The sequence below is a fragment of the Saccopteryx bilineata genome, chromosome 3 (assembly GCF_036850765.1).
Source record: "Saccopteryx bilineata isolate mSacBil1 chromosome 3, mSacBil1_pri_phased_curated, whole genome shotgun sequence".
NCBI classification, from domain to species: Eukaryota; Metazoa; Chordata; class Mammalia; order Chiroptera; family Emballonuridae; genus Saccopteryx; species Saccopteryx bilineata.
The window spans coordinates 187,242,719-187,258,581 of record NC_089492.1 but is presented as its reverse complement, the minus strand read 5'-3'; the positions used below and the strand labels follow the sequence as shown (position 1 = coordinate 187,258,581).

Genomic DNA, 15,863 nt, shown 5'->3' with positions numbered 1-15,863 from the left:
TCTTTTGTCTATTATTTGGACCTGTCTTTTGGCTATTTGGCCATTAAAAGCTAAAGAAGTTGCTGTTTTGTTAAATTAATACACAACATCCTCAAGGCTCTCCTATGAATTCTTAGTAACTTTCCATTTCCCAGGCCCTTTGTCTTTCGAAAATAAGATCAATTCTCTTTGGGGCCTAACTGTAGATTTAGACATGAAACATCCCTCTTCCACTCAAATCCAATTGTTTTTAAATGTCCAAGGAAAAATGGTTGAAAGCCACTGTCCATAGAACAGCCACTCTCATGTTAATGGAATTTTTCCCCCAAAAGAACGTTGTTGCTGGAAACCTTAACGCTGGTTACTTGAAACTCAAACTAAGCTAAAACTAACTCTAACTGCTGGAAAGGGAAACTACTGATCAACCCTATTACACCTAAGCATCAGGGAAACAAGAACGCAGAGTCCAGGATTCTATTGCAGGCTTACAGAAACAGAATCTTTGGGAGTGAGGCCTGGGGACTTAGAATATAAACAGACATCCCAGCTAATTTTAATGCAGGTGGTTCTCAGATCACACTTTAAAACACACTGTAAAGCAAAAACTTGATGTAACATGCTTAGATCAGAGTTTGGATATTTTGGGGGCTAGGTAGTATGCTTTAGTTTTAGTGCATGGTTGGAAATTTAGTTTTTCTCATACATTAAAATAAAGCCACATGATTGAAGTTTCAAACACTACCCAAAGGTAAAAATGAAAAAGGCCCCTCCTCATTCCCCAACTGCCCACAGAAAGGCAGGCAGGGATTTAGTGTGTACCATCCTCTTAAATAAGATGGAATATTTGTGTTAGGGATGAATGAGATGAATTAAAGGATAATTCAAATAAACATTGAGGAGAGCAACTATAGTCCTCTATCCTATCTAAAGTAAAAGAGTAAGGCTCAGTTTAGAGACTGGGGTTGAAGAAAATGTGCTTAGTGTTTATGTTAATTTTAAAGAATTTTTTTTGGACCCATATCAACACAGCAGTAGAAAGTAAACATAACTGTTCAGGATCCCATACCCTATAATAGTATTTTACCTAAATCCTATACAATTAGTGCCATTATCCAAAGTGGTATAACATCCCTTTCATAGGATTATAATACAAATATGAACTTATATTTTCACCAGTTGCAATTGGCACCCGTCTTCTTTCCCCTATCAACTAATTTTACTCATTCTCACAGCAATAACTTGAATTCTGAACCTTATTTAATAGGCCTTTGTATCCTTTCTCATGGTACTTCTCATTTTAGGACTATAATGATGTAATTTTTATTTGTAAAACTTTCAGGAATGGCATGACTCTTCTGCTCACCACTGTATCCCAATCAATCATTGCCTGGCATGTAGTAGATACCCTCCAAAGTGTCTGATTAAGGAATGGGCCTTAGCAATCACTGAAAATTGTTATGCATGACAGCAATTACTAGTGCTGGCTCCACAGCCAGACTGCCGAATTCAAACTCAGGCTCTACTGCTTAACAGCTCTAGCACCTCAGACAGGAGTCATCCTGTTCTTCACTTTCCTCATTCATAGTGGGCAAATATTGTTTAGTCTCATATAATCATGTGAGGATTGAGTAGTGTCTGGCAAATAAAAAATAGATTAGGGAAAATAGGAATGACACAGGAAAGAATGGAATGAGCTGTCTCAGCACTGAATTAACTGTCACACGAGCAACAACTCATATGTCCTACTCCTTGCAAGGTACAAGATAGGCACCAGGGATGGCATGTAGTAACAAAGGCATAAACCCTGGGATTCAGGAAGACCAGGGTGGTAATAAGCTTGGGAAATGAGAAACAGAAAGTGGGGAGGAGCAGTTTAGAGGTAGCCATAATAAAGGATCATAATAAAGTCTGTGAGGGGTGAGTCGATCCTGCATTAAATGATGGCTTTGGTTGAGCATGATGTGCGTGGGTATGCAGGTACTGAGAGGCAAGGGCAATTTTCTTCCTGGGAACAACCAGGCTACTTTATTTAGGATGCCACTAAACTGGCACAAAAAGGAGCTACTGCAACACCTACCAGATCATTAATTAGTCCAAAATTGCTCTAAACATAACGTAAAAATTTTATTAGCAGCACTGCTCATTTCAATCTTGGACTAATAACTTTTAATGTCACGATCACTTAGTAAAAATATAGTTGTTGGGAATCTTTCTCCTGTTTAAACTGAGCTTTAAAATGAGGCCAACAAGTGGTGTATAGAAGTAGGTGTAGCCATCTCGAGTTCGTTGTGTAGAATGACGGGGGCAAAAACTTGGTTAAAATAGGTGGTAAGTATGAGTTTGGTGGAGAAACGCACCATGGGCAATGGGGGTGGGAGGCTGTACTTATAAACAAATTCAAAAGATTTGTCTATTAGACCTGCTGAAAACAAATTTCCACCATTATTTTTGAAGATACATTTGGCAAACTTTATAACATAAATAAAAATACATTCAAGAAATTTTAAATTTGGCTTGCTTAAAAAGTCCCATGTTTTAACTCTCCAGTAACAACTTTTTCTTAGCTTTCTAAGATCTTAACTAGGTGAAGTCTGGCTTTCTCCTCAGTATGAGAAAGCACAAATACGTTTTCTTCTTGCAAGTTTGTAGCAATGCCCTCCCCAATCCAACCCTCTGCATACTGTTTTCCCCAATTAAACCAGGATCACATGACCCTGTCAGCCACTTTGATTAGATGATTCCATAGCTCCTAATCCTCTGCCAGCCCAAGTAGGAAACTACAATCGGGGATTCTACAAAGCTATCCAGAGCCACTGCCATTCAACCCGTTTCTTATAAAATGCAGGATTAGACCAAACTGACTCCTGGCCTCCGCGTTGCAGGTAGCTCCAGCTGGTCAAATTCTACAAAGCCAAATACTGGCTGGCCCTCTAGCCTCCAATCCTGCTTTGCACATGCTCAATATTCACAGGACCTCCTAAGTATTTTATACACTTTTTAAAAGCTGAAGACCTTTTCTTAGAAAAGAATGAAGAGTGGGTAGACTGAGAATTAGTGTCAGGTTTCCCCGTGTGCAATTAAGCAACTTCCTTAAGTCATTACAGACAGGAAATCATCTCATTGCTCACTATGTATGCTTCTATCACTAGGAAAACCAAGTCAGAAATACATGTAAAACACATGAATACAGTATCCTTTGGTGTATGTTCTGTACTTAGTTGCTTAGAAAATATTTTGCTGTTTGAATAATCGTACTAATGTGGCTGTTTCCAAGCTGCAGGTTCTGTGAAAGGGCAGATTCTGCAGAGGAGTTTGTGAGCTTTCTTCCCTCCACACCTTTCCTCTGCACTGAGATGCAGAGAGCACATCAGATGTCTTCTGAGAACTTTTATAGTAAATATTTAACTTTAATTTAACCCAACCCTTCCCAATCAGACTTTAGCAGAGAATACTTTTTGAAGCACATCTGTGAACATCAGTGAAACAGCATTGAAGAACCTTCAGGTAAGATATGGTATCTTTATATCTCAATATAAACAAGCAAAAAGAAAATCAGGAGACAATACAGTAACAAGTGGCATATTTTATTGCATTTTCCCACTAAGTTGATTGGGAACTTTGCTGCTAAAATGCAAGTTACAATTCAAATGATATCACAATTAGAATACATATTGAGTATTTTCAGATTTCAGCTTCCATATCTTGATCATTAAATGGAAAGATTCTTCAGAAGAACAGTCCCTTACCCTACATGTAGAAGGAAAAGAACAATTAAAGATGCCATGATGGTATCTATCAAAATAACTGGAAAATATTTTAAAACTCAATTTTGTGTATATTATTGACATGTAAAAAACACAGATGAATTTGTATTGAACATTTCTATAAGGAGGACATTTCATCTATAAGAATGATAAAATTCATGTTGAATATGTTTGACTAAGATACTATGAAGAAACAAATACTTTATGGAGCCCAATTTCTAATGATACCATTATAACTGAAGGAAGAAAGTTACAGACTTGACTATCTGGCTTCTTTATACCTCCAACATTTAAAAGGGCATTCCTTAACTATGTGACCAAAATTTTCAGATATAGGATTCCTTTGTTTCATTTCAAAGATTTTATTTCTACTTAGCCAGTTAGAATAGAGTTCTGCTACAATATGACGATAGACTAAGTCCAAGTATAGTAAAGTATTTGTTCTCAGAAACAGAACCAATTACATTTCACTGCCTCAACCATATAATTGTAAAACATAAATTTTTCCTATTGTAAGAATATCCTGAGTATTTTAGTTAGGGTACAGAGTGATAATTATAATGGCAAAAATGACAAATTCTTTTAAAACACAAAATTCCTTTGGGAAAAAGTAGAGTGAAGTGTCACCAGTACTGGGGAATAAAGAAACATGACACTGTCAATAAGGATTTAGGGCTGAACTCAAGTACTGGGATGGTCTTCATATTTATGACAAGAGGCTCCATCCCTTCCAAGCCTCAAAATTCCAACCTAATTTCTGATAACTTTCAAGAATAAGGTCTACCTAGAGAATGGTGTCTAAAATGTATATGCTTTCTAAGATCTCAACTATTCTGCCACCTATAAAAAGAACTATTACATTTTTGAGAGCTACGTCCTAAGACTTACAAACTCTGAAGTCTGACAATCACTTGATATACATATGGTATCATTTTTGCCATGAAGTTTAATAAAGCAAAAACTTCATGAGATAACTGTACATGAAAACTATAGTTACTTTAAAACATGATTATTCACTAAATGACTTCAGTCTAATGGATTATTCACTAAATGACCTCAGTCTAACAGAGGTCTTGCAGAGTTCTAGATTTCTGCTTCAGTAAAATTATGAATTCTAATAACATTATGAATGTAAAGACTTTTTACAGGGTTCCTGTCAGATTAATTTAAGAATGCTTAATTTGGGAATACAAAAGATCCATAGCATATTACCTTTCATTTCCCGTAAGAAGAAAAATTAACAATGACTCTAAATATTTCGTCTACTTTAAGACCATGACTGGAGTGCTTGTTAAAAACAAAATGACTAATGGGCTAGGTGGAGAACAGAGTATTAAAGGTATTAAAGGAGTTGAACAGTGTTATTAAAGTCCAGTTTCTATTCTTTGCATTTGCAAAGGAGATAAAATACCTAACACTAAGGACTGTGTTTTTTGGGGTTTTTTTGAAATTTTCCCGAAGCTGGAAATGGGGAGGCAGTCAGACAGACTCCCACATGCGCCCGACTGGGATCCACCCGGCATGCCCAACAGGGGGCGATGCTCTGCCCCTCTGGGGCGTCGCTCTGTTGCATCCAGAGCCATCCTAGCACCTGAGGCAGAGGCCACAGAGCCATCATCAGCGCCCAGGCCATCTTTGCTCCAATGGAGCCTTGGCTGCGGAGGGGAAGAGGGAGACAGAGAGGAAGGAGAGGGGGAGTGGTAGAGAAGCAGATGAGCGCTTCTCCTGTGTGCCCTGGCCGGGAATTGGACCCGGGACTCCTGCACGCCAGGCCGACGCTCTACCACTGAGCCAACCGGCCAGGGCAAGGACTGTGTTTTGATGTATTCTATTCTGATTTGTTGTTTTCCTAATAATCCACAGGAACCAAATTTGAAAACAATGTGTTAAATAAGGAATCTCACCATTCAGAAGTCTTTTTTTATCACTAAATTTGACCATTATTTTTATTTTAGGGAAGGGAAGATGGGGGAGAGGCAGAAGCGTGATAAAACAATCACTTTACAAATGAACACAACAGCACCACTATTCTAAGTATCAAACATTAATGAAACCCAAATCATAATGCTGAAAACTAAAAAATTAGACAAAAATTAAATGGAGGATTCTTTTTTTTTAAATCTTTTATAGAACAGAAACCTTAGCTCATGTCTTCTGGTTGTCATCATCTTCCACTGAGCTGCACCTAAAACACAAAGAACAAGTAACAAGCAACTTTGTTTTTTAAAGAACAGTTTTGAAGGCATAAGATGAACTGTTTCTAGTGGAAGTTAACTTATTCAAATAATTATATAAATGAAGCCATGAAAATCACCAGAAGCATCAAAATGTTAACTATTTTGAGTGAAATAACTACAAAGACTTTGAATATGCAGCATATTATCACCAAAATAAAGTATAAAGTACACAATGGTGGGAAAATCTCTACCCACTCCATTAAGGTAGAAAGCTGCACCTGTGATGCCTCATTTACAAGGCTTCACTCTACCTGCAGATGAACAAACACCACCTGTATTTATTTTAGTAAGTCTAAACCGTGAAGAGATGGGTGTAGATTCAAAGTTGGCTTATTATATCATCTATCACCTTCCTGGCTGTAGTTCATGTCTTTAAATGGAGCAAAACCCACCAGAAGAATGCTGCTATTCTGATTTTCCATTCTTGAATGCACCAAAATGTGCATGCTTGTTGTAATTAGTGCCTGGGTGAATAAAAAAATCCCATTTACAATGTAAAAATATTACTTAAACCCCTAAAATCTGATTGCTTTCCATTTTCTTCAGGGAGACAAGAATTAATCTTACCACCCAAATGGAAAAGATTACATAAATTTCTGAAAATTCTCTTCCACCATGTTAAGCATACAAATTCCTCTGTGTTGCAAAACCAAGCTAATTTACATGATTTTTGTTTTAAACTGTTGCTAAATGTTTATCTACACATGCTGTCAGAAATAACCTTGTTAAGAAGGTGAAGCTGGTGTCTCAGCAAATCAGACCCTTGGAGAAGGCGTTGAATGGCCTGTGCCCCGTTTTCCTTTTCTTTCCGCACCATCAAAAGGAAAAGTGAGAAAATAGCAGAAACATTAGTTAAATCCTGATTTATACCCTATAACCTATAGGAATTATCTCACTACACTGAAAGCTGACACTATAGGTAGATTTTTTTGGATGAAATAATTAGGATCCTAATTAGTAATAAAATAATAAATTTTTGGCTAGGTTTACATCTTCAGCAAATAATGCTGTTAAAGACTTTCAGGAAGAAATAAAAGGTTGCCTTTAATTATTTACGGTTTACCTGACTTACCAGCACTGAAGACAAAAATTTTTAAAAATGGCTACAAATGCCTTGTTCACAAAAGACTTTATTATCTAGTGATGCATACTGAGAACATACAGAAATCTGCATGGTCCACTTCACATGCAGTAGAACAATCTTCACTTTACAATAAGTGAGTGTCAACTGTTTTATGCAATAGACAACACTTTAAAGTCACATTCTTAAAGAAAAGCTTCATTTACAAAAGAAATAAAAGGTAAAGAAGCAATTACCGCTTTTAAAAAGCAGCTGCTTTGTTCAAGAGTGGAAGGTTATGCCTGTATTGAAAGACAACATGATCACAAAATAATGAAAACAATGAACAAATGAAAAACACTTTTACCATAAAGCAGTACACTTTCAAAATGACATACAAATAGTTAAAAATTTCATTATGTTGTCTATCTAACTTTTAAATATGAGGACTTTCAGAATTATGCCTCAACATTTGTAATTCAGTAAATGAAAACTACGCATCGTCTCTATGTCACTTGGAACTGTATTTAACAAAATGTATATAAAGTCTATAGCAAGTTGATTTTAAAAAATGAAAGTAAGAAACAGTACACTGAAGGCGCCCTATCCATCAAGCGCATACTCTTCAAATTGTAAATGTGATGAACAGAACAGAAATTGTAACTATGCCACAGTTGCAATGCCAAAAAATAAAACAAGATCAGTTATCACACATGCAGGGAATTCTGCCACAAAGCTAATATCCCTCATTTGTCAATTGTTCCAATAAAATAACATCTTAAAACACCAGTGATGTTGATGGTTTAGCTTACCTTCAGTGTACTGAATGTTGTACACAACCTGCTTTAAAAGAGGAGACCATCCCTGCAGGCAGGCTCAAGAAGGAATAGACCCCTTTCGGCAATGACTACACCAAGGGCATGCTGCTGTGGCCTGCACACACACACCTAGGAAAATGTGAATATAAACAGCATTTATGCTGGCCATTTCACCTGAAGACCAAAATGAAGCCAAGTCTGCTAAAAATAATTCAACCACCCAGTATTACTACTTATTTTATAACAGATGCTTTTGTCTTTTATGTGAACTGCAACCATATACATTAGCACTGTAATTATGTGCAGTCTTGGCAGTTAAAACAGTTCTACAGTGAAATTTCACATAAGACACAAAACAGATTAACTAACATTTCTAAAAGAAATATCACCCTTGGTGTTAATTCAAATATATCATGCTTCCTCAAATTTGCTGGAGAAATATTTATAAGTTTATATACATTAATAAACTGCTGTGAAATTTCTTCAGTCTTTGTATTTAATTACTCAAACCATTGGAGTTTCTTCATCTCATTTAAATTTTTTCCTGGATAAAGGCATGCTGTAGGGCCTGGTTGATGCTAATTCGTTTAGCTGGGTCCAACATTAGGATCTGGTCCAACAAGTCCTTTAGCTGATGTACTTTTTTACGTTGGTCTTCAGGAAGTCGCTGGCACCCAATCAAGTCAGCCAACAGGTCCTTAGTTGGATTAATGGTGCTCATGACAGTAACTTTCTCCTAAAAATAATTTTTAAAATGTGTATCTCTAAATAAAGTTACTAAAAGCATAACACATCAGACTGTTTTGTCTATCAAAAATATAATCATCGACTCATTTGGAACTTTTACACGGCTTCCTCTATCTGCTATGTCTTTTCAAGAAGCAGTAAGAAAACTTAAATGGAAATAGTTAACTATAAGTTAGCTATGAGTTGTTTTCTTTAATCATTCTGTAACATAATTTTGTAAAAATAATAACAAAGGAACTCCAAAACTTAGTGAAGTAATTAACATTTGAGAATTCAAAAATATTGTTAAGTAATTAAAAATAACAGTAAATTCTTGCCGTTTGAACTATACTTTTCCTACCCTGAAGTGGGAACAGCCAGGCACGTCAATGAGTTGACCCCATGAACTGGTAAGTGCTCTCACAAACTTAGGGGCACATGACACCATGAGGCCAAAATAAAGAAGTCCTTACTTCAACCTGGAGGTTTTAGAAAGGCTCATGCAGAGTACTGCACCTGAGGCTTGAAGTTGAATACCTATTTTTTTAGCGGATGAGGAGGTACAGGAAGCTGATTAGGTCAAGGTGGTCTGTGAATAAAGGTGGAGCGGTCTGAAAGAGCAAGCCCTTTAGCTATTTGCGAAGTGTGGAGTGGCAGGGTTTAGAGTCCAGTGAAGAGGGGAAATGTTGAAGATGGCAGTGTTTGTATCATAAAGGACTTCCATTGAAATTCTGAGAAATTTAAATATATTTTCTTCTAAGGGTAACATGATCAGATTTGTTTTCAAAAAGATCAATATGACAGCAGTACAGAAGGTAGATGGGAGGCCAGACCAAGAAAGTGATCCAAAGGAAGAGGAGGGCCTAAAAATGACCTATAAAGAAATAAACTTATACTACACAAACATTTTTAATCTCTTCAACTTTTTCATAACAATGTATTTTATTTAGGAATCAGCCAATACCCAAAAGAAGTTATTTTTAATGTTCTAAAACAGTCATAGCTCCTAATATGACTCAGTGCATTTTTAACAATAAGATAATCATTTAATCTTGCCCACTTAAAAGAGACTTACCCTCTCTGTTACTTTGTCAACTTCTATGTACATGAAGTTGAGGTTTTGATCAAAATGTTGGTCTTTGAATACGCCTTTCCGAATCATCTGGAAATAAAATGAAAAACTTAGTTTTTGAACTACTATGAAACAGTATGTCTTACTAACAATTTAATACATAACAAGTCAAATATTTAGTCTCTTTGGGTTTGTTTTCTCATTCAAAAATGATATAAGATTTCTTGCTCTCAAGAGTTCAACATCTTTTAAAAAGCTAATACAAATGCTGTACCTAAAACAATAACATGAAATTGTATTTCCCCAGGCAGTGACATACACCAATTATTATATCAAGTTATTCTTTCACTATTGCAAATTGAGGATTAAACAAAGACTTAAAATCATTTCTTCTTAGATAGGAAAACTATTACACAACTGAGGCCTTTTCTCTTGGCAGTTAAGAAACCTAATGACATTGTACAAATTATACTTGAATAGCCCTAAAGAGACCTTGTTAAAATATATACTAACAGATAATTTCTGTGTAATTTATTCTAAACAAGTCCAACATAACATAAGGTGAAATCATAAAAGTCTAAGATATGGCTCTTGGACATATTTATAACTCCCTAATGTTCTTGCTTTGAGTTAACGAAACAAATTTACATGCAGCTAAAGCATTAAGGATGAGTTTTATGTTAGAAAGAGGTCATTTCAAGTGAATTTTCTTGATACCTTCCCTCCCCAAATTACTTCTAATCTTTAAAAAACATATTTGCCACCAAGTTCCTCTTTTAATGTTCATCCATTCCTTCTCCAGTTACCAACCCCTTCCTAACATCTAACCTACCAGACCTGAATCTTTTTTTCATTTCAGCTCTCAAGTATGTTTACGCTGTTACCAATAAGGATGTGCTCCCAAGAACATTGCTGCTCTTGGAAGAAAAGACACATAAAACGATCATTCATGTACATATGGTGCTTAACAAATTTATGTTCACCAATTCTCTCTTAATTCCAATTCTACCCCTAATTTTAGGTCCCTACTGTCTGCTTAATTCAACAGAGTAAATAAAACCACAAAGACTGTCATCAGAGGAAAACAGTTTTATTCTCTTTTGATAGCTCTTGGCTAATTAGAACCACTAATTTAAACACCCAAAGTGAGAAAGAGCTAAAGAAATAGTAGCCACATACCTGCCTCTCTGGGATTGTTTTATAGCCATTAGTGATGAGTTAAGTGTCAACAACCTATCAATCTATAGCAGTAGTAGTCAACCTGGTCCCTATCACCCACTAGTGGGCGTTCCAGCTTTCATGGTGGGTGGTAGCGGAGCAACCAAAGTATAAATAAAAAGATAGATTTAACTATACTAAGTTGTTTTATAAAGATTTATTCTGCCAAACTTAGCAAAAATCCGACATAAAGTACTTGGTAATTATTTTTATATGCTTTAACTTGCTGTAACTCTGCTTTATAAATTTTATAAAGTTACTTCCCTACTTTATATAAATCACCATTACTGTGGAACCTGTGGGTGGTTAGAAAATTTTACTACTAACAGAGATACAAAAGTGGGCGGTAGGTATAAAAAGGTTGACTACCCCTGATCTATAGGAAACTACTGCTAAGACCTTGAAAAAATATGAGCTTACATTCATGTCCTACCTTATTTGGCATCTTTCCTTTGAGATCCATGGCAAGCTTCAACATATGGTTATTGGTTTTGCCAGGAAATAAAATCTTTCCAGTATAGAGTTCATATAAGGTGCAACCTACAGACCACATATCGATACCATAGTCATAGCTTTTACCTATAACTGGAAACAAAATGGAAATTTAAATATATAATGATAAAAAAATCAACTACTATTTATTTCCATTAACAGGGTATTAATTTAGCCTGAATTATATAACCACAATCTTAATACCTCGCTTGGCATGAGTTTCATGTTCTTTCCCATTAGTTCCTAACAGAAATCCACACTTAAAACCTTAAAAATGAGGGAGTGGGAAGAAATTAAAGCATAGAAAATGTGTATTTTTTTCTCTTTTTTCATTTCACCTTTGGTGGCAGTACTAATTGACCTTAACCAAGGCAGCAAGAAGAGAAATAACAAAGGTCCCACACAATTCATAAATTTGATAATCAGACCTTGAGTACTCAAAACAATCTTCTAAAGTCAAGGATTTTCCACAACTGTTTTTGCTACTCTTGCCAGACACGATCAAGACTCCTGTAACTACCATCATTCCACCTGAGGAGGATGAACCTAACTTGCTATGGTTTCTTTCCTCATGAATGACCTCATACAGCTGTTGAAGTGTTATGAAAACAATACTTAGAACTTAGACATCACATATGCTGTTTCCACAGCATATGGTGGCCCTGGTCAAAGAACATTTGAAGAAACTTACTGATTTCAGGAGCACGATAAAATCTACTGACAAGATAAGGAGTTATGTCATTATCCGCAACATGTGAAGCCGACCCAAAATCACAGAGCTTTAAAATAGTTTTTGATTCATTAACCTGCAAAACATTTCACCATGGAAGTTTAATTCATGGAAGAATAATTAAGACAAAAAATCAGATCAAAATTGGCTTTGAGAAGTTATCTTCCAATATTGAGAACAAAGTCACTCATTTTATAATTCCTCTTTAAAAATTTTTATAACTCAATTTCCTAATTATGAAAAATTAAGAGCTACCAAATATTTGATTATAATTAGTAAAAGAACTTTTTTCAGTGAAGAAATATGAAAAAATAGCAAGTAAAATTAATTTTAAGCAACGATATTGAGAAAAGGATGGGATAGTAAGAGAAAAAACTCACTGACACAAAGCATCTTCTAAAAATCCCCTGAACACCTGAATCAAGTCAAGTTACTACTGAAAGGAACACAAAGACATTCATTAATAAGGGAACAGATTTAGATTAACTTTCAGTTGACTTGAACTCTCAGCTGCCAGAGAATTATGATGGCAACAAAAGCAAAATGATCCAGATTAAATCTGGAAAAAAATGGAATAAAAACGTTCATCGGAAGCTGCTAGACCATCCCAAATTTAGCAATCACTTCAAGTCTAAAAATCATTACATCTCTTAAATATAAAAATAGTATTAGTCAAGAAAATGTTAAATATACTTGGCAAAACTGATAGACATGAACTCTATTAGTCATTTGTTTCTTGGTCCTTTGTAAATACTTCAACATACACAGTAACAGTGACATCTGCTGAGAAAGGCTGGAGCTGCTCCCATGACTGCTGCCACTCATGAGTCAGAAGCATGTTCAGGATTAACAAGTGCAGATAATTCATATTCCAGAGTCCCTTCCCCCCTTCAAAAGAGACACACACAAATTCCGAGTTGGGACTTGAACTTGGCCTATTGTTCCCACCCAAAAGAAATAAAACACTTTAAATAAATAAACCTAGCCACTCTACTGGGCTGTCATAAAGGCTGGTCATTGTTACAGAATGGTCCATCACAGATGTTGATTCAGGGGATGATTATTTTTAACTGCCACATCAATTAAACATTCTCTGTATCTGGGGGATCTGGAAAATAGGTACTTTCAATGTAAAGTACTTTCAGAGCTTTTTAAAGTACAAACTGCATTCAGCGACTTAATATTGCAGTTGCAACACACAGAAAAACCCCAGGACCATTTTAAAATTAAAATCTACCAGTGGAACTCTTGGGCTGGATAAAATGCCTTATATAATAGCAGAGTATTCACACTTATGTGCACTTTAGTATGGCTACACAACTTCTCCCACATGAGGAATGTGGTACTTCTACAACACTGATGGCTCAAGTCGTCAGCTAAAAGTTTTGGATTTTCATTTAAAGCTCCATGTGGTCTATGATATCTATTTTTCCCTCCTTCAGGAAGAAGGGAAAATATTCAGTATCAGAATCCACATGAAAACCTAAGCAGTTTAGCCTTAACTCTAAGAAAAATAAAGTTTTAAAAACAAGAGCAAATGTCTTATTCTTTAACCTCCATGGTGGTCACACAGATGTTCACTGTATAATTATCTTTAAATTGCACATATTTGACCCATTCTTTGATATGGATGCTATATTTCACAATTTAAAATAGAGAAAGAAAAAAACTGAGTGAAGTTGAGTAGGCAAGTCTACAATTCATTCTCAATGTACCTACCATTTCACTGTAATTATTAGCTCCTCTAATCAAGTTATATTAGATATACAATACATTATAAACTCAGACCAAACACATCTAAATGGAATGCCTCATTATTATGGTAGTGTGAAAGGAACTATCTATATTTTAATCAGATCGTAAGCTTTCTACAGTGTTGAACATGTGACTAAAAGATGAACTAGGAATAACCCACGTGGTGCATATGTCCCAACTCTGAAAACCTTAGATCACGCTGAAGAAATAGGACCACGCTGGAAGGGGTGTGTGTGTGTATTAATCACTCCACTATGATGAAATGTATTTCTAAATGCCAAAAGTGCTATGATTCTGCATGCAACCACATCAGAAGTCATTAGTTAAAAGAAGTCAAGATCATGAAAGATGCCTTTCAACATAATAACTAACCACAGCTGAACTTTACTGTGTTTGGGCTCCCAGAAGGCACCGCTTCTAAAGCAATAAAGAATAAAGGAAAGAAGAATTACTCCTGGGCACCTTTATACTCGACTCCAAATATCTGCTGAGAAAAAGGCAATTTTCTTAACTGTCCCAAACCCCATCAGTCTATAAAATTCCCTTAAATGTCCTTTACTCCATCTGTATATAAAATTAAAGAACAAAGAAGTGTGAACACACCTTATTTCAAAACAGCCATGTGTGCAGCACCTCTTTTCGATATTGGAAGAAACCCATCACTACTATATTAAAACACTCTTGGGATCTGTGTGTGTTCTAAATCCACAATCAAAAGGAATATTGGGACAGTGGCCTCTCTCCTCTTTCTTTACACTTTAAATTTTCATTGCTCAATTCCCAAAAAAGTAAAAATTGGTAAAGTCATTTGTAATGGGTAATAAATATAGTAAAATTATTCTTCCAAGATATTATTTCTAGAGTAATACAGTGGTAATTTCACGTTACTAGTAAGAAGACATATGGATGTAGAAGACAGCCTGTTTGACTTACCAGGATATTGTCTGGCTTGATATCTGCATGTAGAATATTGCATCTTTTAAGGAGTTTCAATGCCAAGAACAACTGCTGACTGTAGGATCTTACAGCTTTAATATGAAGACCAACATCCTTACCATATTTTTTTAACACCTCTCGTAAATTCATACTTTTAGGAGAGAAAATAAAAGGGGTTAAGATGCAAAATGGAAATAAAACAAAAACAAAAACATTTAAGCATAAAATAACATCATGCCCAAAATACAAACTACAACAAATTTATTCTGTTCAAAAACCCCACCACAAAATATTTGATAAATTACTCTACACTGAGAGAGTATATAAAATGGTGTGTGTATAACACAATTTTTCAATAAAACTCAATTTTCAAAATAAACAGAACACATGCAATGGTGACATTTGTACTGACTGTAGAATAGGTTTACATATGTAGTAAGCCTAACAATGAGACATACCTTTGAAGATCAAAATAGTATTTCTTTTTTTTTTTTAAATGAGGGCACCAACTCTTTTTTTTTTTAATATACTTTTTTTTTAGATTTATTCATTTTTATTAGAGAGGGGGGGAGAGAGAGAGAGAGAGAGAGAGAGAGAGAGAGAGAGAAACACAGATAGAGAACAGGGGGAGGAGCAGGAAGCATCAACTCCCATATGTGCCTTGACCAGGCAAGCCCAGGGTTTTGAACCGGCAACCTCAGCATTCCAGGTCGACACTTTATCCACTGCGCCACCACAGGTCAGGCTAAAATAGTATTTCTAATTCCACTATTCTCATTTCTTTTCATTCTGGCTTAATCCTTCCTTGAAGTATTTAATTTTCAGAGAATTTCTCTGAAATTCTCTTTTGAACTGAAGGCTAAAAGCAATTAGTAACTGGCACATATATGCAGTCAATCAATGTTTATACATGAATGACTGTCAAGAAGCCAGCTCTTAACCAAAAGTTAAAAAAATAAAAAGCAGAGCTAACAACAACAAATATCAACTAGCCAGAAAATCTGTCACAGCCTTAATCTACAGTGAAGTTGGCTGAGATGAAGACACTACATTTTCAGTCTAGTGTACAGGTTTTA

The 15,863-nt window shown here is 35.6% G+C and overlaps 1 protein-coding gene across 8 annotated transcripts in view; it reads right to left on the bottom strand.

The window, feature by feature from the left end:
• Positions 1–3,542: 3,542 nt before the first annotated feature.
• PRP4K (pre-mRNA processing factor kinase PRP4K) overlaps positions 3,543–15,863 on the bottom strand; it is a 47,289-nt gene continuing 34,968 nt past the window's right edge. Inside the window, exons 11-18 of one of the 8 annotated variants that reach the window (XR_010730399.1) lie at positions 14,785–14,938; positions 12,058–12,172; positions 11,308–11,459; positions 9,660–9,746; positions 6,702–8,594; positions 6,373–6,444; positions 5,883–5,928; positions 3,543–3,726 (exon numbers count right to left, since the gene is read on the bottom strand). Coding sequence is in view for 1 of the 8 variants with exons in the window: in XM_066268390.1 (XP_066124487.1) it covers positions 8,391–8,594; positions 9,660–9,746; positions 11,308–11,459; positions 12,058–12,172; positions 14,785–14,938 (712 nt within the window). In the remaining 7 variants the exon portion in view is untranslated. Of the gene's footprint in view, positions 8,595–9,659; positions 9,747–11,307; positions 11,460–12,057; positions 12,173–14,784; positions 14,939–15,863 lie in introns of all 8 variants that reach the window. The other 7 variants (XR_010730397.1, XR_010730398.1, XR_010730396.1 and 4 more) reach the window with 7 other exon arrangements.